Source organism: Medicago sativa, chromosome 1 (assembly GCF_051527215.1).
Source record: "Medicago sativa cultivar Bolivia chromosome 1, Bolivia_mono, whole genome shotgun sequence".
Taxonomy (NCBI): domain Eukaryota; kingdom Viridiplantae; phylum Streptophyta; class Magnoliopsida; order Fabales; family Fabaceae; genus Medicago; species Medicago sativa.
Window position 1 is genome coordinate 22,614,983 of NC_140749.1, and position 26,005 is coordinate 22,640,987.

Below are 26,005 nucleotides of genomic sequence, written 5' to 3' on the forward strand. Positions count from 1 at the left end.
AAATTAAATGTTATGCATGGGATGTGATGTGTCCGTGATGTCCGAGCCTATGTGCTAGTGTTTTGTGAAAAAGTATTTAAAAGTTTCTATTAGAGATATTGTTTGGGTTTGGAACATCTGAAATTATATAATCCGAAACAATCAAAAAATTTAGTTGGGGCATTTGTCCCATGTTTTCTAAAAAGGTTTGTTATTTAAACAACCATTTATATGATTAATTTATAAGACAGTCATAGATTTACAAAGAAAAGTATTTATAAACACAAAAACCAAAACAATAGAAAGATAAAGTAAAATCCTAATGTGAGTATGAGAGAGAAAAAGTTGTTACAAAAGTTATCACAAAATAATTGTACAAATGTCATTTCTCTTTTCCAAATACACCCATCTTTGCATATGATATTGTTAGGGAATACGATGGAAAGACCAAACATTAGGACATAAAAGGCTCAACCCGTACAAATTTCTTTACAAGACTATAAGAGTGTTAAAATGTTTGTTTCTTTATAATTGTCCTTTCCAAATTTCAAACTAGGAAAGAGTCTTATACATAGACATCAAAATATCAGCAAAATATCAACATTATGCCCATTTCAAATAGATTGTGGAACTCATTTGTCCAATGCGACGTAAAGCACATGATTACGACCTCTGGCTTTTGCTCCAAGCTTTATGCCACGTCCTTTGCACAGCTTACGCGCATTACAGAAACTCGCCCAATCTCCTAGAAACATAACATACTTATCGGGTTTATCAAAACTTAATTTCATCAACCAATAATGTCCCAAATCATCAATCAGCTCTATATGTCCACAACCTTTGACGATAATATCATCATCGAAGCTAGAATAAAGGAAAGTCTACAAAAAAAAAAAAAAAAACCAAAAAAATTAACATTATTAACTCAATAAGATATAGTATTTTTTTTTCAATATTATATTACACCACCGGAATACAATAGAGTTTCAAAATGAAGTATCGAATTGCATTTCATTAATTAGTATTTAGTTATATTAATAAAATAACAAAATTCAATAGTTAAAAAATGGAAGAACTTAGCTATAAAATAATTGAGACATTTTGATCCCTTAACTCAATTAGTAGTCTAGCTTTTGTAAGTTTTTTTTTTTTTGTCTATGTCCTACGAATTTTGTAAGGTTTTTCCCTACAGCATAAAATTCTGCGACAAATATTGCGTACAAAAAATTTGCATCAATAAACAGAACAGAAACTTCTCTAAATTGCGGCAAAAAAAAAAAAACATAGGTAGTCGATAATAAGCATCTTTAATTTTGTCCCTGGATTCCAACTATTGTTTACTCTAAAATTGGCACGTGTAAAAAAAAAAATTGAAGGTAATAAAATTATCGACGATTAAATTGAAAGTAATAAAATTATACCAGATAGCCATCGTTAACATCAAACGGAGACAACCATTTCTTGATCGAAATCTTGAAGTTGTTATCGTCATGTCGATATGGGATTGCTGCAGTGACGCCAGCAAATCCAGGGAGTTCATCTCGGCCATAGATTCCATGGTCAAGCTTTAACATCAGTGGGGGAACATACACATGATAGGTAATCTCCAAGTTTTGACAGTTATTTCCTCAAAAAAAAAAAAAAAGTTTTGACGGTTATGCACCTTTATGACGAATAGTTGTGGCCGTGCTTGGATCAATGTGATCCAAGCACCGTTATCCAATGCGTAAGCCCTGTGCAGTTTGATTATACCATGAGAAAAACACAAAAAATCATTTTTCTTATCGACGATTATTTCAAACTGATTGCAGGCTGGATCCAACAGAGTTACATAACGGTAGAGCTCATGTCCTATCTCTTTTGTAAGGTTTGCTCCCAAAACAGCATAAAATTCTGCGACAAATATTGCGTACAAAAAAATTTGCATCAATAAAAGGAACAAAAACTTCTCTAAATTGCGGCAAAAAAAGCATAGGTGGTTAATAATAAGCATCTTTAATTCTGTCATGAAAACTTGAAAGCAACCTAATAATCTAGGAGATATAAAAACAGAGATGCAATGGAGAAGGGAGAATTCATTTCATCATCAACTTAGTAACTTAACAGAAAAACTTATCAACAACTAATGAAAAACTTATCAACATAAAAAAAGGCATAGTTTATGTGAATCAATATAGCCTACTTTTACCCTTATAAAACACAACAGAGATATACACAACGTGTATATGCCTTTATTTGTTTTGCAAAGAATCAACCAAAAAAACCATAAACAGCAGTATACTCATCACAGATCTTATATGTTCCAAAGACATCAGAATATTAAAATTTTCGGGAACCATAACACAGTCATTAAAAAAATTACCTCCTCTGGATGGTACTCTACATGGTATGTGCGCCATTTCATCCTCAAAAGATCAGTATACTGTGGATGGCTTGGTGGATACTGCCATAAAGATTCATCTGTAACATGACAACACAAACAAAATCTAGCTGCAAATCATCAAAAGTTTTCAGTTACATCAATCAATTCGTGTATGTCAATTGATTGATGTGATTTTATTTTCTTCAGAGATGGCTTAGAAATCACTTCTACATGCTCAAATAGTAAAGAATAACTCAACTTTAATTTCCTCATAATAGGGCTCCTATCTCATTTGCTGATAACTACAAAAAGAATCCAATTTTTCAGTTTCGTCATATAGAAAAATCATGCTTTTTATTTTTTGAAATCGATCAGAAATAGAACAAAAAATACGTTATTGATGACAAAAAAATTACAGTAAAATAAAGATCACTTTATACAATATTCATCCACAATCCAACAACACATTCAGATAACATAAGATGAATAAAACTGTGTAAATCAAATGAACGCTTGAAGCCATAAATTTGCATTCAGATAGTTTTTTTTTCTTTCCTTCTAAATAATTGCCAATAGCAGTGCCCACTGCAGCAAAAACCAAGAACCAAAACATTTGAAATGAGGAACGGCCAAATCTAAACAGAGCAGTAGCAGAAAATTAAAACCAACATATGGCCACAATTAGAGCTTATACTTCAAGAATACACCTTTAACCACAAATGCATCAGACTAAAACACATCGAGACCAATACACCAAACCCTTGAATCCAATCTTTCGTGCCCCCAGTAACAACATTAGGCTAGCTAATCTAGAACACAATGTGAACAACATGAATATACAAACAGAATCAATCATAACCCTAAATCTATATGTATACTTAATAAAGTAAATAGGATCATATGAAAAGAAATGGAAAAACGAGTGTAGTTTAAGAAAATAATGTTTGTTAAGATCAACCGTTAGACTCACATATTTTCTTATTGACATCCAGAAATAGGAAATAGATTTCATAGCTTAAAAAAGAGAGGTATTGATTAATTTTAAATTTCATTTTCAACCATAATTCCAACGAGAGCATCTAAGAATTACCTCAACGGTGGAAACCCAATCGTCACCAAAATGTTTCCCAAGGCGTAAAGGAATCCAGAGTCTCTACAATTACCTCATTCATTAGAGAAGAATAACTGTGTGTGTTGTATTAGGTCGCCTCGTTGTGACCGTTGCGACTCGGAGCCATGGATCAGAGATGAGAGGAACAAATCAACTTAACTTTCAGGGATGATGAAGGAAGAAGAGAGGTGGGAAAAAGATTCAGAGAAAGAGAGAGAGAGATGAAACATTAAAGAAAAGATGGATTGAAGTTGAAGACATGGCAGAGATATAAATTTTGCTTTTTTGGAAAACGAAAAAAAAAATTGAACGTGGGAGACAAAGCAGTAAATGCACCTTGGAAGAAAAACTACAATTTGAAAAGGCATAAAATGATGTGTCTTTGGCTTGTAGAACACGTTTTTAAGGCTAGTTTAGGAGGCACAATGGCTTGCTTAACACGCCTAGTGTATATGCTTGGGAGGGAAAACACCAAGGTTAGTAGGGTTAAGCATTTGCTTGACCTAATAAGCTTTTAGAATAAGTATGATATGATATGATATAGATATAGATGTTGATAAACAGGTCCTCCATGAACTTTTTGAAAATGTTCATTGTTGTTAGGGTTTATAATTGCATCCCTAACATGATACCTGAAAAAATAAACAACACACAATGATATTGAAGCTAGGTCTCAAATATAAGCAAAAAATTACTTGTGCTTGATGATCGAAAATATAAGTAACTCTAACTAATTTCATTGTATTTATTGATGTCATTTGTAAAACACTTCATTTAAAAAGGGCAGTTTGGTGCACTAAAGCTCTCGAATAAGCAGGGTCCAGAAAGGAGTCCCTCCATTTTCGTCAAAACACTCTTCATTTAACTCAATTATTATTATTTTTAACTAATTTCTTTTTTCTTCTTTAATTTCTTTTTTACCATCTCCTGCTCTCCTAGAAAATTAGATGAACAGAAAGGCAATTGTAGAATATGCAATTAATTTTATAATTACTGTTGAGTGTGAATTAAAATCTCATCATGTACAAAAGAGAAGATTTCGGAAAAGCTGTTTTTTGGTTGGCATCTGCCTCATGGGTGAGGCGCATGGGTTTTGTGTTTCTAGCCGTGTTTGTTTCTGTCTTCTGTGCGAGCCACACACCCGTGCGCAAGGCGCTGTGTGCGAGACACGTCAAGCAATGTCTAGTTTTGTGTTGTGTCGGACACGACGTGTGTTCGACACAGTTAATCCGAAGGATGGACGTGCTTCATTGTCATGTACAACATTTATATAAATGGATGTTATTTAAACAAATTGAAACACCTAAATTCGAAAGAGAACAATTTGAATAGTTTTCCACAATCAAACGGATTTGGATCCCTGTCGTCGGGATGCCTTCCATTTAGATATTCATGGTCATTCAATCAAGAATGAACGGTCCAGATTCAAGCTCAGTTGAACTATAAAATTTGCATTTTTTTGAGCCATCTAATTTTGATGTAACAACCACTGATGTCCCGAATGCATGAATTCAGAAAATCCAAATTGAGCTCTTTTTAACTTGTGACAACAGTGACAGGCATAACATACGATAGAAGACGCATCGAAAAGTGGTTAATGAAAGCCAAAATCTGTTTGTGTCCAGTAGCAAAACAATCACTACCAAGAAGTTCAGAGTATTTGACTCCAAATCACACACTTCAAAGGCTAATCAAAGCATGAATTTCATCAACTGAATCCAAAGTGGTTGATCATCAAATTCAATCTCCAAAAAATCCTCTCAGTAGAATCCATCTCCAAAAACTTGTCAAGAATCTAGAGCTTCCAAATTGCTTTCAAGCATCAATGGAGAAGATTCGTGAAGTTGGTAAACAGAATGAGAGAAACGGCATGCATGGTTGAAGTAGGTGTAACCAAAACTATGGTTATGGTGATTAAAAAGAAATTCAGACAAGGATTTCATGAAGCAATGAAGCACAACAGGGTGAAACCTTTGGTTTGCAAAAACATGGATTTCATGAATTCGTTGACTTGGATTTTGAAAATTTACATTGATAGCAACAATTTTGAGATGGTAAATGAACTTATGCCATTATTAAAGTTGACAATTGATGTTGTGGATTCAAACCTTTTAGGAAATTTAAACATTGAATTCTTTGTAACAATGGTGAGAGTACTTAGAAAGAGAGGATTATTCTCCAAACAAGCTATTAAATCAGCGTTACATGTGCTTAGAGAGACGTGCTCGTTGGGTAGAAACCGAACGAGGATCATGGAAGCGGGTGGAGTAACCGAACTCATTGAAATCGAGTTTGAAAAACTGGAGAAGAATGTGACAGCCTGTGTTCAATCTTTTGGCACATTTGTGTTCTTGCGCGGATGGAAGAGAACAAATTTTAGGCAAGCAGCAGGCATAGCAACGATTTTGAAGAGGATTTTGAGGATTTCAGCCGCAACCGATGACCTAGCGCTTCATGTAATTTCAGTGATTGTGAAGAATTCAACTTCGAAAGAGTTTGTTTTAGAAATGTTGAGGGTTGGAGCTGTTTCGAAGCTTTGCATGGTAATGCAAGTGGATTGTGCTTCTTGTTTGAAAGAGAAAGCAAGAGATATACATATACTTAGGTAACACTACAAGTATTTACCCTCTGGATCGTGGACCCTATTTCCCTCGTTTTATTTTCACTACAGTTATGGCTGCTGTGTGAAGGCTATAACATTCCTATTGCATATCACTCCTAAAATTTAAAATAAAACATACCGGTAAGGAAATATTGATTGAAATCCAAACGAAAGAAAATAATTCCACAAAAAAAAAAAAAAAAAAAAAAAAGACTTATGGGACGAGTAATGGATCTTCCATAAGTTGTAATGAGACAAAATTAGGCCTAGGATCTTGCCATACCTAATCTCATGAGAATAGAATAAGGTATTAAATTGATACTTGCACCTAAATCAAAGAAGGTTTTTCAAAATAAGAAGCCATAATAGAACAAGGAAGAGGAAAAACTTGTTGGCTCCTTAAGCTTCAGAAGTAAAGTCTTTGGTAGGATAATGAAGCACTCTTCAGTAAGGCTAACTGACTTTATCTTGGTCGAGGCATTTTTTCAAATTACATATTTCAGTGATTGAGAAAGAAGGCTTACAAAGGAACAAAACAATCATCATCAAATGCCTCAATAAGTCTAAGAACCGGGTGAATTGATCATTTCGGCTACTCCTTAACCTTTGAAGAAGAAGTACCCTCAGCTTGTATGACTAATATAATTTTCTCCAATCCGTTCTCACCAGTCACCTCTCAGCCAACACACCATGTTCTTGTCTTTCCCTTGGCTCACATTACTAGGGGCTTCATTTTCCACAGTCTTTCACTGGTTTCAATAAGTATGGACTATGAAATCTTTGCGTGTGATATAGTTGGGCCTGGCAGGATTCTTGGACTCTCTCTGTTAGAAGGTTATCTAGTTGGCTAATTTGAGTCTTATGGTTATTGATAAAGGCCTAATAAATTGCCATTCTATTGTTTCATATTATTGGCGGGAAAATTTGGTGCTCTTAATTAGTTTACATATCTGTTTGAGCTAACCAAAGCCAAACATAACATAGCATATCAATTCACTTAAAATACCAAATGAAGACATTGAATTCCACTGAAAACGATAACTAAACTTTAATTGTAAAAAGTTCTTACCTTAAGTGTATGTGAGAAGAATATATATGGCATTAATGCTTCGACAGATATGACATTCTTGGAGATGCTTGCAGTCAGTTGGCTATCAGCCTCTGGACCTCCCTTCTTGATCTGTATGAAGACCGATATGTTAACAATTTCTCCACAGTCTTCAAAACAATTTTCCTTCGAGTAAAATAGTACAGTACTGAAAATAATTGACAAGCACCTGCACAAGATGTATATAAATATCAGGTCACTCGAAATTGTATGCCAAGTTTCAACTTTCAAACATATATTGCCTCTGATTCATACAGTTCTGAAAATAAAAACAAAAAACTCAGTAACATATCATATCTCACTAATTTGACATCTTACATTGCAAGAAACAACAACTTCACATAAATAATAACAAGCACTATCTTATGAAAGGCATATTATCACCACTTCACCTCGTTTGGGAACGCTAACTACACTGCAACTCCAATGAGACCATTTCATTGCGAAGCTGAAGAGCCCTTTCGTCATTTCCCTTATGCATGTGACCAGCGATCAACGTCTCATATAGACTCGCATTTGGAGCCAGCGATCGACCTTTCATAATCCTTAAATACTTCTCTGCATCATCAATCTTACCAAGACGGCAGAAACACTGAATCATCGACGAATAAACAGACAATCCAGGACACATAGACTTATACTCCATTTCATAATATATCTTAAGAACTCCCTGAACCTCGTCCTTTCTCGCATAACCATCTATCAAATGAGAATAAGTAACATCACTCGGCAAAAACCCTTTATCTAACAACAGAGTCAACATATCATTCACCTTCTCGACTTCCCCATTCTCGCAAAGCTTCCCCGACACCTTATTAAAGGATGAACAACAAGGAACAAACCCAGCACTCAGCATTTCTTCAAAAACACTCCAACACTCTTCCAACCGTCCCGAATCCGCGCATCCAACTATAATACATTCATAAGTCTCGCCATAAGCCCTTAACCCTTTCCCTTCCATTTCCCTCATCAATCCAATCGCTTCATCAGTCCGTCCCTTCTCACAAAATGCTCGTATAAACGAGGTGTAAACAAATGAATTCTCACTAAAACCTCTTCTCACCATCTCATTATACATCTCCAAAGCAAAATCTAAATCCCCTAACCTAACTTTAACATGAACAATCAACGAATAAGCAACCGAATCGCCAATCAAATTCTTCTGCAACAATCTCTTCAACAATGTAACAAACTTAACTAACTTACCTTCTTCTTCTCCCTCCTTTTCCAACATTCTCAATATCAAACTCGAATTAACTACAACCGAAGGCGAATGTGAATTTCGCTTTCCAACAATTTGATCCAAAGCATCAACATTCCTCTGTAACAATCCTTCTTTGCAAAGAGCATCAATCATAATCCTGAAAGTAACAACATTAGGATAAACTCTCTTCAAAATCATGTAACCATAAACCTCCCAAACAGTTTCAAATCGATTACACCTCTGAGCAACATGAAGCAAAGCATTAAAACTCGATAAACCAATACAAAATCCTAATTCATCTATATAACGAATAACATCGAAAGCAGCGTCAATTAACCTCGCTTTCGCATAGGTTTTAATTAACAGATCAAGAACCGGAGGGTTCGAACCGGAGACAACAGAGTCCTTTATGAGTGAATCGACAACAGCACGAACCGTATGGGTTTGTGTATTTTTAAGAGCGAGTGATTCAAGTAATGCTTTAGCGTCAGTTAATAGATTGGAATGGAGTAAGAGATTGATGATAATGGAATAAGAATGAAGAGTGTGTTGAAAACGGTGCGTTTTGGTGGACCAGTGGAAGAAACTTAATGCGTTTTTTGCATCGGTTGGGTTGTTTAGATTTAGTAAGATTTGTTCAGCTAGTGAAGGGGTTATTTCGATGGAAGTGAATTTGTGTGTGATTGTGTCCCAGTTTTGTTTTGTTCTGAATGAATTGGATATTGAAGTGATTATGGTATTGTTGTTTGAGGAGTTGTTGAAGGTTGTTGTATGTGAGTGTAAGTGGAGCTTGTGGTAGAAAGTGATTCTGCTTAACAGCTTCAAGTGTTTCGAACTGAAACTCATCTTCTGTCTCTCTCTCTCTCGACAAGTATGTGCCTGGTCGCGGTGGCGTCTGCAAGAGCTTGGTTGAATTGAGTACTCGGAGTGAATAAGCCCCCGCAGTCTTACACTGTGTTTGGTAGAAGAGAAAAAGGAGAGAGAGATAGAAGAGAAAATGAGTATGTCTCTAGTTTGGTTGTGATGAGAAATAGGGGAGAGAGATAAAACATGTGGGGCCACTTTTTTTTAGTCTTCGCAAGACAGTGAAGAAACAGGCCAAGGTTCTTTCAAAAATAAACGCATTTCTCTCATTTCTATTTCTCTAATTTTTCTCTTCTTCTAAACAATACATCGAATATACTCTATTTCTCATCTTTTTCTCTCTTTCCACACTCTCTCTCACTTATTTCTCTCTTGACAACTTCTCTTCCAAACCAAACACACATGTTTTTAAATTTCGACCGATGAATTTATTCGTTAATAACGAATAATTCTTAGATGGACATTAAAATTTGGTCGAAGTCCTTTCAACACACTCAAAAATAAATAAATAAATAAGTATTTTTTTAAAATAATTATGTAACATACATTTTTATAAGACTGTGACCGGATAATGTGTCTAAATCATTATGTCTACACTTTTTTTTAGGGAAAATCGTTATGTCTACCCAGTAGTTGCTCTTTAGTAATTGTTTATGATAAATGGATGATTTTTGTTTTTGAAGAAATGACAAATTGATGATACATGTGTGGTTTGTGAAAATTTGAAGGACATAAAAATGCATTTTGTTCTTCGTTTGTCCTAAAGCTACAAGTTGTTGAAAACTCGTGAAGCTTGATAACCTTGTCCGCAAAGGCAGATCTAGGACTAAATTTTTTGGTGACTAAAATAATATTCTAAAAAAAAGTTGGCACAAATTTATAAATACAGGTGGCACAGCCCTAAAAAAAAGGTGGCACAAATATTTATTTTCAATTTGTTTCAGGTGAGATTTGAATTTTGTTCTTTTATATTACAAAATCTAACTTTTTTTATTGACCTCATCTGACACCTCGTGGATGTTTCATTTTTGTTACTATGTTTTATTTTTATTTTTCTACATGTTACGATGTTACTATTTTAATTTTGAAAAAGTTATAAAAATTTAAGGCTTTATCAAGGTTTTGTTCCTCTATTTTCACTCACTTACATAATTGGTCACTTTATTATAATATCAATTAGTTTTGCTCTCTCTTTCATTTTTTACTTAAAAGTGTGAAGGAGGAGTGAGTACCGAGTTTGAAAGTTGAATTTCAAGGAGTGCAAGAAGGAGGAGTGGCCACAAATCGTTGGTTGAGAAGACAAGGAACAGGTACAAGAGGACAGGGAGCTGGAGAGCTTCTAAGTTGCAACAAGATCATAGTCGTGTTGGAAGGGTTAAAATTGGCAGAAATCCTGACACAAAGGGTCTGATCTTTGCAAAATACATTGGTGTACAAAATAGCAGCAATGAATGGATTTGTTTTGATCCTTTTAGTGCAGATTTTAATTCATGGCCAGTCACGGAAACCGCAACTGCTAATTCATGAACAACCACGATGCAACTGACAGGACCTGGTGCAACTATTGCTGCTCGTGTTGAAGAGGAATGGGATGATGTAACAGCCCGATTTTCGCTAGTTTTTATTTTATTATTTATTTATGTGTGATATATGTGCTGTTATGTGATTATTTGCCTCTGTATGTATTTTTGGTTGGGAATTGTAGAATTCGGTGTAGAAGGGTATTTTAGTCATTTTGGACTTAGGGGCATTTTGATCATTTTGAGAGTAAGGGTAATTTTGTAATTTTGGATGAGGATTATTTTTAATGTTTAGTAGGAGTATTATTTTACGAAGTTACTAGAGAGGGTGTAGTAATTATTTTAATTACCATTAAGTGACCGTTAGTGTTATAATTTACCATTAAGTGAGTAGTGACATTTTGGGTGTTAGAATAGACATGGGTTAGGCCCATTAAGGTTTAAGAGTTAAGCCCAATTGAGTAGAGCTAGTATATAAACTCTAGTTGTTGGTAAAACTAGGTTTTACAAACATTATTCATTTCATTTCATTTGGGAAGAGAAGAGATAGAGACTAGAGGCAACAACAACAACAAGGGGTAGAAGGCAAAGAGGGGATTCAACATCTAGGAGCAAATTGAGGCTTGGGTTAGAGAATCTTGGTGTTAGAGGTAAGAGGGTTAGAATTCAACCATAATTCATAACTTTTTCTTTCTTACCCATTTTTGTGAAATTGATGAATCGAATCTAATTGTTGTAAAATTCGTGCATGATTGTTGTTGTTATGTTTGAGAACATGATTTAGATGATAATTGTATGTTAGTATGTGAATTAACATGTTTAAATGCATGGTTGTTGGTGCTTTGTGTTCTTGAGCAAGTTTGATGAGAATTGAAGTTGTAGTGTTGAATTGTGCATGAATTTATGTTCAAATGTTGTTGTTGTTATCTTGACATATGTTATTGTTGGATTGATGCAATGGGTATCATTGAAATGGTGAATTGGTGATGAATATGTTGTTGTTGTTGAAAGTTGTGGAAATTGATGAATTGGTGAATTTTGATGAGATTAAGTTGAATTGTAGTGTCAATGATTTTTAATGAATGAAACAAGTTGATTATGATGAGTTATGGTACAATGATTTTCTGTTTTTGGTTGTTGTTTGGTAATGAGGAATGGTTTGGGAGAAATCGGGATTTTCATATGAAATTGAGCATTAACCGTTTTGAAAAATGAGTGTGATATGAGGTTATGGAAAATGATTTTTGGGATGGTTGAAACTTGAATTTTTCTATACATTATGATAGAGCTAAGTGTTAGGAGAATATAGGCGAAAACGGAATTGAATTTGGGTTAACGGTCGAGATTTTACGAACGAAATGGCGAAACCGGAAAACCGAGACTGCACAGAACCGCAGCTCAGGACACTGGCTGCTGCCCATTTGCGCCTAGGCGCAGGAAGCCATGCCTGAGCGCAGCTTGGCAGCCCCTCATGGGTGCCTGCCTTGTTGTGTTGTGCTGGGGTGCTTTGGGGCCAATTCCGGACTTCCAAAACCGATTCTTTCGATGTTTTCACTATTTTCTAGACTTTCTAAACCTATGGAAACATCAAAAGAATTGAGTTGAACTTGACTCCTTGGATTTAATCAAGCTTATTGTTGATTGTTCAAGGAATGTTCAAGAACGCTGATTTTCTGAAAACTTGTTTTCTCAAAAGAATGAAGCAGGGTTAAGTATGTATGATGTTTATATGACTTCTAAAAATGGTTGTGATTGGTTTCATCAAGTTTTAACTTGTTTTGCTTTTGAAAATGTGAATTTTTGTGAAATGTGAAAAGTGAGACGAACTTTGGAATTTTCATGAATCCGTCGTATTTGGCCGATGAAATGCTTACGTATCCTCTACTGCACACACATGTGGACTGTGAGCATACAAGGCATAGGCTATTGAGCTTGTTTACTTGGTTTTGAATTAATTGTTCAATTAATTTTAAGTTATGACTTGGAGAGACGAACTTGACTAAAGATGACTTTGAGAACCAATTGATTGTGAATCCTTTATGGAGAATTGTTATATGGTATGTGAAGATGATTGGTGGTGTGATTATGTGACAACTTTATGTTGTGTGGTTTTTGAATGTTGTTGGCTGTAACGCCCCATTTTTATTTAATTATTTTTAGTAGATGTGTGAATATTTTTATATGACTTTATTTGATATATATATATATATATATATATATATGTGTGTGTGTGTGTGTGTGTGTGTGTGTGTGTGTGTGTGTGTGTGTGATTTCATGTGAAATATATGTTTTGTGTGATTTTATGTGATATATGGTGTAATTCTATTTTATTATATGATTTGTGGAGTTGTGTTTTATTTGAATGAATATTGTTTTATTATTTGAGGAAATAATATGAGAAATAGAAATAATATAGAATTATTATTTATTTTAATTAAAGGGAATTAAATAGTAATTATGTGAGTTTAGTGGGAGTTAAATGAAAAGAGGGGAGGTTATAGTTTTTGGGAGAAAAAAAGAAAGAAAAGGAGGCAGAAACATTTTCACATAAAAACTTTAGAAACTGGTTTTGAGAGAAGGAAGAGGAAGCTAGGAGAAGAGCTAGGAAGAGAGAATCCAACCATTTTTGCTGTAGAATTTGCTGAGATAAGGTAAGGGTGGGATTCCTTTCACTAATAATATGTATAATTCTGATTTTTGATGATTGTGGTGTTTTGGTATTAGGGTTAGAAAGTTTTAGGTTAATTGCTATAATATGATGAATTGTGTTGTTGATGCATGTTTCTATGTTATTTGATTGCTATATTGCCTAATTGAACCTGAAACTTCTGTTGAAACGTATTTTGGGTAATCAAGGATTGAAAATTGGGACTTTCGATTGAAACGTCGGTGTCTGAATGTTCTACAGACAAGTGATTATGGGAGGTTGGGAAATCGATTTTTTTTGAGTGGTGGAAAATTGAATGTTTCTGTAGATTATGATAGAGGGAAATGTCAGGAGCGTGTAGGCGAAAACGGCACTGAAATCCGCTTAACGGTTTGAATTTTATGCGCGAAACGGTGAAACCGAAAAAATGGGACTGCACAGAGCTGCAGCGCAGGTGGCTACTGCCTTTCCACGCCTGGGCGCAGTTTTCCACGCCTGGGCGCAGCAAGGCAGCCCCTCATGGGGACTGCTTGTTGTGTTTTCGTTGCGTGCTGTCAGAACTTCGATTGTTGCGTTCTTGTGTCTTTTTCACCCCTTTCCGTGTTGAATTAGCTTTCGGTGTAAACATAAAAGTTGTAGATATTTGAGTTAGCTTTCTAATGGTTTTAGTTTGACATGAAAATGATTCATAGTTTTTGAGTTATGATAAAAATAGTCCAGGTGGGTCTTCAGAAAACCTTAAGAAAACTTAGCATAACTAATCCCAAGTTAGTCCAAAAACTTATGGTTGGTTTCCCAACTTCAAACTTAAGTGTTAGGGATTTAGTTGAGGTGTTTTATGGATATTTGACTTATGTTCTATTGATCAAAACTTAATTGCTTTTGGGGGATGTTTTAGACTTTGAGATGAATGTAATTGATTTATATATACGCTCTGTTGTTGATTTCCGTTGTTGATGTCGTTGTCGTAGATGTTGTTGTAGTTGTTATGATGATAAATGATTATTGATGATGATGTCTTGATGATGATGTTTTGATAATGATGTTATTTATGATTGATGATGATAATAGTATGATACTAAATGATTAGTAATGCTGATGTTTATGATGTCTGAAGTGGTTAAATATATGATGATAATTGATTATGAGTAATATTATGATGTTATATGACAATTATGTTGATGTAATTCATTCCTTAAATGATGTTAATGCATTCTATTATGTTATCTTGTTTCCTTTCCGTCATTGACGTTGTTGTATCATCTGATGTCGAAGTTGGGGAGTGTGTCATAAATGTTTTAGGCACATATGTTGTTGTTGTAGTCGTTGTTGAAGTTGTATGTTGATATACACAAGTTGAGTCCAATTGCATACTCACATCTGTTGGGGGCTCATGCCCTGGAATGTTTATCATTCAACCGTTGGGGGCTCATGCCCTGGAATGTTTATCATTCACCTGTTGGGGGCTTATGCCCTGGGATGCTTTAACCATCCAAATTGTTGGGGGCTTATGCCCTGGAATGCTTAGCATTCAACGCGCGTAGATTGGTACCACATGCATGATGCATTAGTTGTCGTGTTGTCATTGCATTGTCGAGTTGTCGTTGCATTGTCGAGTTGTCGGTGTCGTTATTGATAACGAATTTGTTGTTGTTGTTGTTCTTGATGATGTTGTTGTTGTTGTTCTTGAAGATGTTGTTGCAGTTGTTGATGACTAAGATGTGGTAGGATGCTTTATCCTTATTAAATGATGTTAAGTTGATGATGTTGCATAGTCGAGTTGGTGTTCTTTATTGATAATGACGTTGGTGTTGTGGTAGATGTTGTTTAATGCAGTTGAAAATGAATATGATGCTGAGTTATATGTATATATGAACTTGATAATGCTTGTTGTTGAACTGTTGTTATTTTCATTAATATGATGAATTATATATTATTATTATTGGATAAGTTTCTCATCCCTTCTGCGTATATGTTGCCTCTACCGTGGGTAATGTGCAGGTAATGATGGCTTGTAGGTTAATTGGCTCAAGTGTCTAGGGCTCTGATACATATTAGGATGGGGATCGTCACGAATGTCTTCTTCATTTCTTTTATGTATCATATTTTGAAAAGACCTCGTTGTTGGATTTATTATTGTTGAGGATAATGTCTATTACGTTGAGGCCTTTGTGCCAAGATTTTCATTGAGGTTGAATTTGGTTGAAACTATATTTTTAAAGAATTATTCCGCTGCAGTTTATTAAGATATTCTAAACGTTGATTTTAAATAAATAGATATTTCCTATTTATGAAATTTTGATTAGCAGTGTGACACTCCGTGGTGTGATTACTCTGATTTTATTTATTAATATTACGTTGTTTTGAGAACGGGGTGTTACATTGGTGATTGTATATATATGATATATTGGTGGTGAATTATTGATGATTGCATATATACATGTCTTGGTGATGGTGAGGTGATTATTGTTTGTGTGAACATATGCATTTGTAGTTGAGTCATATGTTCATGCATTCATGACTGATGGTGGTGGATTTTATATCCAAGACTGATGGTGGCGGATTTTATATCCAATTGAGGTGAGTACGATGTTTTTGTTACATCGAAGGTGACGACCTTGAGGTGTTTTGGTACCACATGCATCTAGAGAAGAGTCTTGAACATTGCATGCATTTGAATAGTTGATGAGTTGTGTCATAATTGAATATATGACTTGGTGAATTGTGTGTTGGTGAAATTTGGTGAACGTTGTGATTGTGTGGATTGATGTATAAGTACATTCGTGGATTTTGTGGGTGGTTGTGAATAATTGATTTATGCTCTAATTGCATGTCTTATTTGTTTGTACTTATACACTTGGTGAATCTATTTGATGATAATTGATTGGATGATAATGATGAGGTGAGAATTGTATATGTATATACATAAGATGTGGTGATTTCTTTGATGATGATGATGATTGATTGCTTGTAACTTGAAATGATGAATTGTACTTGTTGAATTAAGCATGTTGAATTGAGTAATGAGGTAAGTGATGTGATCATTGATTGATGTTGATAAATGATGAGCTTTTGTTGATGGCTTGATTAGAGGTTGAATATGCATGCTATGCTATGATAATAATGTGATAGATTGAAATGTAAGTGATGGGGATAATAATAATCATGTGATGCTAGTATTCTAGGAGGGAGGGTTATGTATAGGTGATACGTGTATGATACACTTGTGGAGATAAACTTGGAATGATAATATGCATGTGTTGTGATTACTTATGAATATATGTATGGATTGTTATTCTAGAATATATTCTTTCATTTCCAATGTTCATGATAAATGTTTTTCGTGGATTATGATGATGTAATGCTAACCCTCAGTGGTCTGTGGTGGACCGCCTACCTTTCTGTATGGACGGGTAGACGGCGTGCAGGATGCTTAGTTGTTTGCTTGATGATGCCGAGGAGTGGAGTTCCTCTTTTATATGCAAGCGTCTAGATTAGGGTTCTGATCTAGGGTAGTTCTTGCATGTTGGTTTTTATTTTTGGACCATGTATTCATGAGTTGAGATGTTATTTGTTATTTGAGATTTGGAGAATACAATTGTATTTTGTTGAGATCTGGAGATGTTTATGATTTTTAAGTATGTCCGCTGCTATGTTGTGTAACATGATCTTTATGCATGTATGTATTGTGGTTTATTCGGAGACGTAGTATCTATTTCTAGAATATGTCTGATGTATTCGCGCGTTTTACCGCTTAATAGAAATAGGGTGTTACAGATGAGGCTAGAATTGCTAGGTTGATTCGAGAAGCAAGGTTGAAGAATCCAATACAAGCCATGGAGATTCCAAACTTTGTAACCAATGCAAACAGAACTATTCTTATGCAACAACCAAACATTAATCAAGATGTCACCTTGGTAAACTCTCAAACTTTCAACATATTATCACATCACTTATATTTCTTTCTCTCTTAAGGTGTATAGTGGATGTTTGGATGTCCAAATATTATTTTCCATAAAAAATGCTCCTCTTAAAAAAACGATAATAAAAATATACTCTTGGTAACTTAAATTATTGATTTAGAAATTTTCATTTAAATAAAAAAAAAGTGTTGATGTAGAGTATAGTTGTATATAGCCTCCCAAATACAACGGCTAGAACTAAAATCTTGAGACAAATTATACGATAGCCTAAAAACTTGGGCGAAGTAGAAACTTATGAGTTTGTGAAATTATGAGTCATCAATATACATACATGCCTTTTAATATGCATGGAAATTTGTTATATCCGTAGATAGTTCCATAATATTTATTTTTAAATCATTTTTTTATAAAAATAAATAAATTCAATCTATAGTTATCCATGGAAATTTGTTGACGATCATTATCCGTGATTTATTTAACAAATTAATTAATTTCATAGTTATCCGTGGAAATTAGTTGCAGTTATGATGACCATATTTATCCATAATTAATTAAATTTTGCAAAATGACCATTATGCACATAAAATTAAGTAGATCATGAATTTTAAAGAGGACGATTATAAAATTTTGTTGTACTTCAACTTTCATATATTGTTAGTAGATTATCCATAATTAATTAAATTTTGCAAAATGACCATTATGCACATAAAATTAAGTAGATCATGAATTTTAAAGAGGACGATTATGAAATTTTGTTGTACTTCAACTTTCATATATTGTTAGTAGATTGCAAAATGATCATTATGCACATAAAATTAAGTAGATCATGAATTTTAAAGAGGACGATTATGAAATTTTGACGTACTTCAATTTTCATATATTGTTAGTATATATATTGTTAGTATATATTGTTAGTAGATAATTAAATTTTAAAAAATAAATAAATAAGTTTCATAGTTAACCGTGAAAATTAGTTACACTATTGATAAACATTGTCTGTAATTAATTTATTAAAAATAAATAAATTAAATTTTGTAAAATGACCATTATGCAGATATAATTAAGGAGATCATGAGTATTATCAAGGACGATAATGAAATTTTGTTGTACTTCAATTTTTATATATTGTTAGTAGATAAGGAGGACGATTATGAAATTTTGTTGTACTTCAACTTTCATATATTGTTAGTAGATTGCAAAATGATCATTATGCACATAAAATTAAGTAGATCATGAATTTTAAAGAGGACGGTTATGAAATTTTGACGTACTTCAACTTTCATATATTGTTAGTATATATTGTTAGTAGATAATTAATTTTTAAAGAATAAATAAGTAAGTTTCATAGTTAACCGTGAAAATTAGTTACACTATTGATAAACAACATTATCTGTAATTAATTTATTAAAAATAAGGGTAAATTACACTAACCTCCCCTGAGGTCTCTTTAAATGACACAGACACCCCCTCTAGTTTCTTATTTAGCACTAACCTCCCTTGGTGTTAAACACCGTTTAACTTCTGTCAAATTATATTAAAGAGAAAAAAAACAAAAACAAAAAACTCATGTTAATGTTGTCTTTTGATCTCCTCCAAACCCAAAATTTTCATTCCTCCATGGAAGCAACACAGAAAACATAAAGCTCATGTCTGTCTCTTTGGTTCTTGTCCATTGGATAAATTTCATTCTCGTACATAATGCTTTTGTGGATATCTATTGTCTTGTTCGTTTTGCTGATATTGGAATCCAGGAACAAAAAAAGGGCAATTTTCATGGTACAATTTATTTGAATATTAAGTTTCGTCCCAAACCCATTTGCCTTTAAAATAATAACAAGCTTCAATTGATTGAAACTTTTGTGAATTGTTGGGAGGAAATGTGACAAAAATCAAAGCCAAAAAACCTTTTGACTAAAGGTTACAAAAAATGGATGATAGAACGGACAAGAAAAGTTTAGAACTTTTTGCAGATATTCTATGGTTTGGTAGATGAAGATTATCATAACTAGAAAGAGAAAAGTAGCAGCTTTACTTTTAACGGATAATTAATGGTGTTGAGTTGTAAATAGTGATATCCATCTAATTATGATACTTTGGGGGAGGTTAATGTCTATTATAAAACTAGAGGGGGAGTCTGTGTCATTTAACGAAACCTCGGGGGAGGTTAGTGTAATTTACCCTAAAAATAAATAAATTAAATTTTGTAAAATGACCATTATGCACATATAATTAACGAGATCATGAGTATTATTAAGGACGATAATGAAATTTTGTTGTACTTCAATTTTTATATATTGTTAGTAGATTAAAATACAATCATTGTTTTAAAAGTATTCCAAAGACTTATTGATTTTGCATCCTTCCTCAAAAAAAAAAAATATGCGTGGAAATTTGTTATATCCGTGGATAGTTCTTAGCAGATTAAAAAACAAATAATGTTTTAAAAGTATTCCAAAGACTTATTAATTTTGCATCCTTCCTAAAAAAAAAAAAATTTGCATCCAAAAAAACAAATATGCGTGGAAATTTGTTATATCCGTGGATAGTTCTGTTTTTAAGTCATTTTTTATAAAACAAATAAATTGAATCTATAGTTATCCATATAAATTTGTTAGACTTGCGATGATCATTATCCGTAATTTTTTTAACATATTAATTAATTTCATAGTTATCCGTTAAAATTAGTTACAATTGTGATGACCATTATCCATAATTAATTAAATTTTGCAAAATGACCATAATGTATATAAAATTAAGTAGACCATGAATTTTAAAGAGGACAATTATGAAATTTTGTTGTACTTCAACTTTCATATATTGTTAGTAGAAGATATATTTTTTTGAAAGATATTTTTTTTTAAGCCAGAAAAGGAAATAGATTAAGAAAAACCAGGAAGTACAAGATTGGAGGGGCATGCACCTCATCCAATAAACCACAAAAACAACCCGAGACGGGTGATACAACAATATAGTACATAAGTGGTATAAAAAACACAGCCCTAAATGTAACACCCCGTTTTCCCAACATAAATATTTCATAAATAAAATCAGAGTTTTCAACGTAAACGGAATGTCACATATCTTTTCTTAAAAATCATAAATGGAATAAATTAATATTTATCCTTTGAAATTCAATCAACAATTAATTAATACTTTGCAGCGGAATTATTCATCATCTAAAATAGTCTTTGGCACGAAGGCCTCATCATAAAAGTCTCACAAATAGTCTAAAACATAATAATTAGTTCAAATTCAACAACTTCATTATAAATCTCTTAAAACAATACGTAAGGAATAGAAAACAGTGTCAAAATTCTCATCCTGTTACGTATCAGAGCACCTAAGGACACAGTGAGAGATAGTCACCCACGACCGCAGCTAATCTTGATTACCTGCAAGTTACCTATACGAAGAGCAACATTTTCAAGCAGAAGGGGTGAGATTTCTCAAACAATAATATTAAGCTCATAAATCATAAATTACATTTAACAATATAAACATCTTATAATTTAACAATTATAATCAAATACATAGACATCATCATTCCATCTTAGCAATATATCATCATATAGCAGTCACAATCATCGTCACATATCATCATACTAAAAGGCATCACAAAGTAATTCGTTAAAACATCACAACTTAACAACTTGACTTGACAATGCATCTAGACTCGGCTATGCAACTCTTAACGTCTTAAACCATCTTTGAACATCATGAAAATGCAAATGCATGTGGTACCATTCAACAACATATATGAGCGTAATTAGGCTCTTCATCAAGTGAGCATAAAGCTGCCGGGCTTAAAGCCCCCAACGTAGTTTGAGCATAAAGCTGTCGGGCTTAAAGCCCCCAACGTAGTTTGAGCACAAGGCTGCCGGGCCTAAAGCTCCAAACTTTAATGAGTATGCAATGGACTGAACATCTTACAACTTGAACTTCTTAAACAACTTATATGATTCCAATAATTTGGACAACTTCTTACGACTTCACAACTTAGACCAACACTTACAACTTTATGACATTAATGGTCAACAACAGCAACATGCAACAAGTGCAGCGTATAACGACTCTTATATAACACATCTTTAAATCATACATCTTCAAATATCACATCTTTAAATCATACATCTTCAGATAGCATATCTTTAAATCCTACATCTTCAGATAACACATCTGTAAATCATACATCTTCAAATAACACATCTTTATATAACACATCTTTAAATCAAACATCTTCAAATATCACATCATTATATAACATCATCATTAAATAACACATCAATTACACATCGTTAAACGACACCTCAATTCAAGTTATCATAACATTATACATGACATATACCTTCTTTAAATTACCTTATTAATAATTTAAATTAAGTTCCAATCCTTATACTAATAACTATATTCTAACTCTCACTAAATTTCATTTAGCTACTGTACCTAACTAAATTCTCTCGTTCCTAGCCATGGTCCTTTTAATCTCTCTTAACTAAATTTGCCTAATTGCCTTGAAGCATCAATACATTTATTTTTCTTTCTATTGTCCATTCTATGAATTCAATAGACGCTAGGAGTTAAAGTGGTGGTTCAGGTCACATTTCAATTTAATTTCTCAAGACACACAACTGACTTGGCTCTATTTACCTATGTATATAATATACTCATTATGGTACTACGAAACTTACTATCTCAATGCTAGCCAATTCACCTAGTTAAAGGTACAAATATGATGAACTTTAGAAGTATCTTGTTGACATTTAACCTAGCAATTTGTGTATGATGCTACTTAACAGGAAATGCACAAACCGATCAATTAAACTATAAGTATTATACTAGGAACAAAGAACTGGGTTAAAGTTATAAACAATTAACCTAAAAATTGTGTTCGGTGATCCTTAACAAAACAACGCAGATTCCAAAATACAATATATCAAGCATGAATTTAACATAAAAAGATCATAGTTCAGAACGAAAATCAATAGATAATTACCGTAACATAAAAGAACACGAATTTAATCATAGATTCATCAAAGGAATAAGAAAACAATGAAAATTAACAACCCTTCATTACCCACATGAGTACACAACTTTAATTTCTCATAATCTCACAAACTCATCCTAAGCATGTTAGATGCAATCTAATGATCTACAGACTTAATATTAGTGAAAGATAGTCCCACCCTTACCTTAGATTGTTTTTCTGAAATCAAAAGCAGCGTTCTTCGTTCCTAGGTTCTCTCCCTCTGAGTTCTCCTCTTTCTCCTCTCTCTCCAAAAAGCGGTTTAACATAAAAACTCTTTCTAACCTAAGCTTCCTTATTTATAATACTAATCACTCTTCCTAAATCTATTTAGGCCCAATAACTTATTCTTCTTTCTATTATAACCTCCAATTCTACTTACACTAATAATTCTCATATTCTAATAAATAATAGAATAATGTCACATAATAAAATACTAACATCTCATATATATATATATATATATATAAATAAATCACATAAATAGATTCTAACTTAATAAAAATAATTAAATAAAAGGAGGGCGTTACACTAAACATTCACTAACACGGACAATCCAGCGAAACCGAATTGCAAAAAAGACGTGGAGTGAGCATTCAGAGCATGAAATAGGCGTATGGATCGTCTATCAACACATAAACGATCCAAGATCCAACAACTCCCTTCACAACGAAGCAAGCTAAAAGCCCTTTCGGGCCTATCCAACCAAATACGAACAGAAACACGGAACACGGAAACACAGAGTCACAGAGGTTTTGTCATCACAATTCACCAACAACACATGAAAACCGCGACGGATACCATCCATAAGGTTCGATAAGACTACTACCGCCAACACAGTGCATCTACGAACCTGGCCCTTTCGAGCAACATTAGGACAGAACCAAGATCCAAATCTCAATTCCAGGAAAATCCAGGTTCAAGATCAACGAACAAATTAGGTTGAACAACCCTACAACAATCTTCAGCTTCCTGTAGCAAAAACGAAAACAAACAGGAACAATGACAAAAAATAAACTGTCGCATACCCACAAAACAAACAGCCCGTCGACGGCAAAGATCCGGCGTAACACTACGGCTGTGGAACAACAAGATCTTCACCGGCGTGCAAAACTCAACGGAAAGGAAGGCCAAAACAGCAACCCACTAGATCTGAGAAACAAATCCAACGAGTCACACCAGGACCTCGAAAACCCACCAAGGTCGGCAGCGGCAGAACCTCCGAGAAACCACCGTGGAGAATCCGAGAGAACTAGTAAAAGCGTGGTACAGAGGGCCTTCCACCACTCATCACACCACCAGATCAAAGCCTTAGTTTGAGTTTGAAAGGGGGAAGAAGGCAGTTTAAACTTTAGAGAGAGGTCAGAGCAATTTAGGTTTTAGAGAGAGAGGATCTCTGTTGATCTTTTTTTGAAGGATATTGTTAGTAGATACCTTTTTAAAAATATAAATAAAATTACTTTAAGATTTAGAATTAATAGAAAATACTATTTGTAACGCCCCATTTTTATTCTATTATTTTTAATAGATGTGTGAATATTTTTATATGACTTTATTTGTTATATATATGTCATTTTATGTGAAATATATATATTATATGATTTTTATGTGATATATGGTGTGATGCTATTTTATTATATGATTTATGGAGTTGTGTATTATTTAAATGAATTTTGTTATTATTTGATAGAAATAATATGAGAAATAGAAATAATATAGAAATAGTATTTATTTTTGGTTAATGGGAATTAAGTAGAAATTAATAGGAATTAAGGGAGTAAAGTGAGAAAAGAAAGGAGTGATATTTTTGGGAGTAAAAGAAAAGAAAGTGAGAAACAAAAACTGTTTTCACGTAAAAACAAGAGAAACTGAGTTTTTGGAGAGAAAGAGGAGAAGAACCAAGAGAGAGAGCTAGAAAGGAATCAATTGCTGTAGATTTTCGTTTCGTTTTGCTGAATTAAGGTAAGGGTGGGATTCCTTTCAATAATCATGGTATATAATTTTGAAAATTGATGAATTGTTGTTCTTGATTTTATGGTCAGATGTGTTATGATAAATGATGAATTATGTTGTGGAATTGCATGATTATATGTTGTTTTGTTTCCCATGTTGTCTACTGAACCTATAAACATGTTTGTAAAACCATTTGGGTGATTAAGGGATCAAATATGGGATTTTTGGGTGAAACCATGTTAAAATCGCAACAATTTTTCTGAAATCTGAAGCAGGATGCAAAAGCGTCCCATTAGCGTCCAGAAAGCGTCCTCACCATGTAGTTGCCCAGAATTTTTATGAACAGGACACGAAAGCGTCCCATTAGCGTCCAGAAAGCGTCCTCACTATGTAGTTGCCCAGAATTTTTATGAACAGGACGCGAAAGCGTCCCAAAAGCGTCCAGAAAGCGTCCAAGTCCTGAGTTACGACATTTAGGACGCGAAAGCGTGCTTCGCTCGCGAAAGCGTACTACCCTTTTTGTAGAGGACGCGAAAGCGTCCCAAAAGCGTCCTATTAGCGTCCCTGGTCCTGTACTGCCATTTTCTGAATTTTGTTTCGTGCACTAGGAGCCGATTCTAATCATTGTAATAGCTTCTCTTGATTTATTAAGCCATGTTTATGAAGTGAATATTATTATTGAAGGTTGTACTATATGAAATATATGTGTAAACACTTTTGTATAATCAAAGTTGTTGTTCCATTGTTGATAATTATTGTGTCGTTGAGTCGTCCAAGTTGGGGAGTGAGTCGTAGTAAACTATGCACATTGTCGTTGTCGTAGATGCTGTTGTAGTTGTATGTTGATATACACTAGTTGAGTCCATTGCATACTCATTAAAGTTGGGGGCTTTAGGCCCGGCAGCCTTGTGCTCATTAAAGTTGGGGGCTTTAGGCCCGACAACCTTTGTGCTCAAACTACGTTGGGGGCTTTAAGCTCGGCAGCTCTATGCTCACATGTTGAAGAGCCTAATTATGCTCATTTACGTTGTTGAATGGTACCACATGCATTTGCATATCAAGAAGTTTCATGATGGTTTAGCCTAATTATGCTCATTTACGTTGTTGAATGGTACCACATGCATTTGCATATCAAGAAGTTTCATGATGGTTTAAGTTGTTAAGAGTTGCATTGTCGCATTGTCGAATTGTCGGTGTCGTTGTTGATAACGAAGTTGTTGTTGTTGCTGTTCCTTGTTGCTGAAGATGATTATATTTGTTGCTATGTGTATTCTTTTATATACACTATTGATGATGCATGTTGTGATATGTTGTATTTCCATTAATTTGATGAATTATATATTATTATTATTATTGGATAAGTTTCTCACCCTTCTGCTTGAAAATGTTGCCCTTCGTATGGGTAACTTGCAGGTAATGATGGCTTGTAGGTTGGTTGTCTCAAGTGTTTAGGGCTCTGATACATATTAGGATGGGGATCGTCGCGAATGTTTTCTTCATTTCTTTTATGTATCATATTTTGAAAAGACTTGTTGTTGGAGTTTATCGTTGTTGAAAATAATGTTTATTATCATGAGGCCTTTGTGCCAAGAATCATATTGAATGTTGAATTGTATTTCTTAAAAGAATTATTCCGCTGCAGTTTTTAAGAATATTTTAAATATTGGTTTAAATAAATAGTTATTTTCTATTTATGAAATTTTGAAAAG

At 33.8% G+C, this 26,005-nt stretch overlaps 2 protein-coding genes, 3 long non-coding RNA genes and 1 pseudogene across 54 annotated transcripts; 4 read left to right on the forward strand and 2 right to left on the reverse strand.

Moving 5' to 3' along the window:
- Positions 1-310: 310 nt before the first annotated feature.
- Positions 311-9,273, reverse strand: LOC146953657 (uncharacterized). 50 transcript variants are annotated; one of them, XM_085711201.1, is made up of 8 exons: positions 7,555-9,273; positions 7,124-7,331; positions 3,432-4,084; positions 3,312-3,355; positions 2,601-2,643; positions 2,342-2,439; positions 1,401-1,712; positions 311-860 (listed from the first exon to the last, which is right to left on the reverse strand). In XM_085711201.1, the coding sequence occupies exon 1, from the start codon at positions 9,210-9,212 to the stop codon at positions 7,569-7,571; it is 1,644 nt and encodes a 547-aa protein (XP_085567327.1). In that variant the 5' UTR covers positions 9,213-9,273; the 3' UTR covers positions 311-860; positions 1,401-1,712; positions 2,342-2,439; positions 2,601-2,643; positions 3,312-3,355; positions 3,432-4,084; positions 7,124-7,331; positions 7,555-7,568. The 50 variants fall into 50 exon arrangements, with proteins under 50 accessions (XP_085567327.1, XP_085567286.1, XP_085567386.1 ...); XM_085711160.1 differs by having other exon boundaries at positions 1,401-1,872; XM_085711260.1 differs by lacking the exon at positions 3,312-3,355 and adding an exon at positions 7,332-7,421 and having other exon boundaries at positions 1,401-1,872; positions 7,124-7,234.
- On the reverse strand, positions 612-2,378 carry LOC146953658 (uncharacterized). The gene is made up of 4 exons (XM_085742242.1): positions 2,342-2,378; positions 1,643-1,872; positions 1,401-1,544; positions 612-860 (listed from the first exon to the last, which is right to left on the reverse strand). Exons 1-4 carry the CDS (start codon positions 2,376-2,378, stop codon positions 612-614), a joined length of 660 nt encoding a protein of 219 aa, XP_085598368.1.
- Positions 5,309-6,267, forward strand: LOC146953659 (E3 ubiquitin-protein ligase PUB24-like; annotated as a pseudogene).
- A 1,979-nt stretch (positions 9,274-11,252) lies between the features above and the next one.
- On the forward strand, positions 11,253-17,105 carry LOC146953660 (uncharacterized). The gene is made up of 2 exons (XR_015029595.1): positions 11,253-11,400; positions 16,815-17,105. It is a non-coding gene; the product is annotated as an uncharacterized LOC146953660 (long non-coding RNA).
- LOC146953661 (uncharacterized) lies at positions 13,122-15,684 on the forward strand. Its single transcript, XR_015029695.1, has 2 exons — positions 13,122-13,401; positions 15,399-15,684. It is a non-coding gene; the product is annotated as an uncharacterized LOC146953661 (long non-coding RNA).
- A 6,847-nt stretch (positions 17,106-23,952) lies between the features above and the next one.
- LOC146953662 (uncharacterized) lies at positions 23,953-25,948 on the forward strand. Its single transcript, XR_015029796.1, has 2 exons — positions 23,953-24,305; positions 25,710-25,948. It is a non-coding gene; the product is annotated as an uncharacterized LOC146953662 (long non-coding RNA).
- The last annotated feature ends 57 nt before the right edge of the window (positions 25,949-26,005 follow it).

Bases quoted from the DNA above. Each gene is read 5' to 3' on its own strand.
- LOC146953658 (XM_085742242.1), bottom strand. From the start codon at position 2,378: ATGGCGCACATACCATGTAGAGTACCATCCAGAGGAG. The intron at 1,873-2,341 runs GTAATTTTTTTA...TATTTGTCGCAG, and splicing joins TAGAGTACCATCCAGAGGAG to AATTTTATGCTGTTTTGGGA. The intron at 1,545-1,642 runs GTGCATAACCGT...CTGATGTTAAAG, and splicing joins CACAACTATTCGTCATAAAG to CTTGACCATGGAATCTATGG.
- LOC146953657 (XM_085711276.1), bottom strand. From the start codon at position 9,212: ATGAGTTTCAGTTCGAAACACTTGAAGCTGTTAAGCAGAATCACTTTC.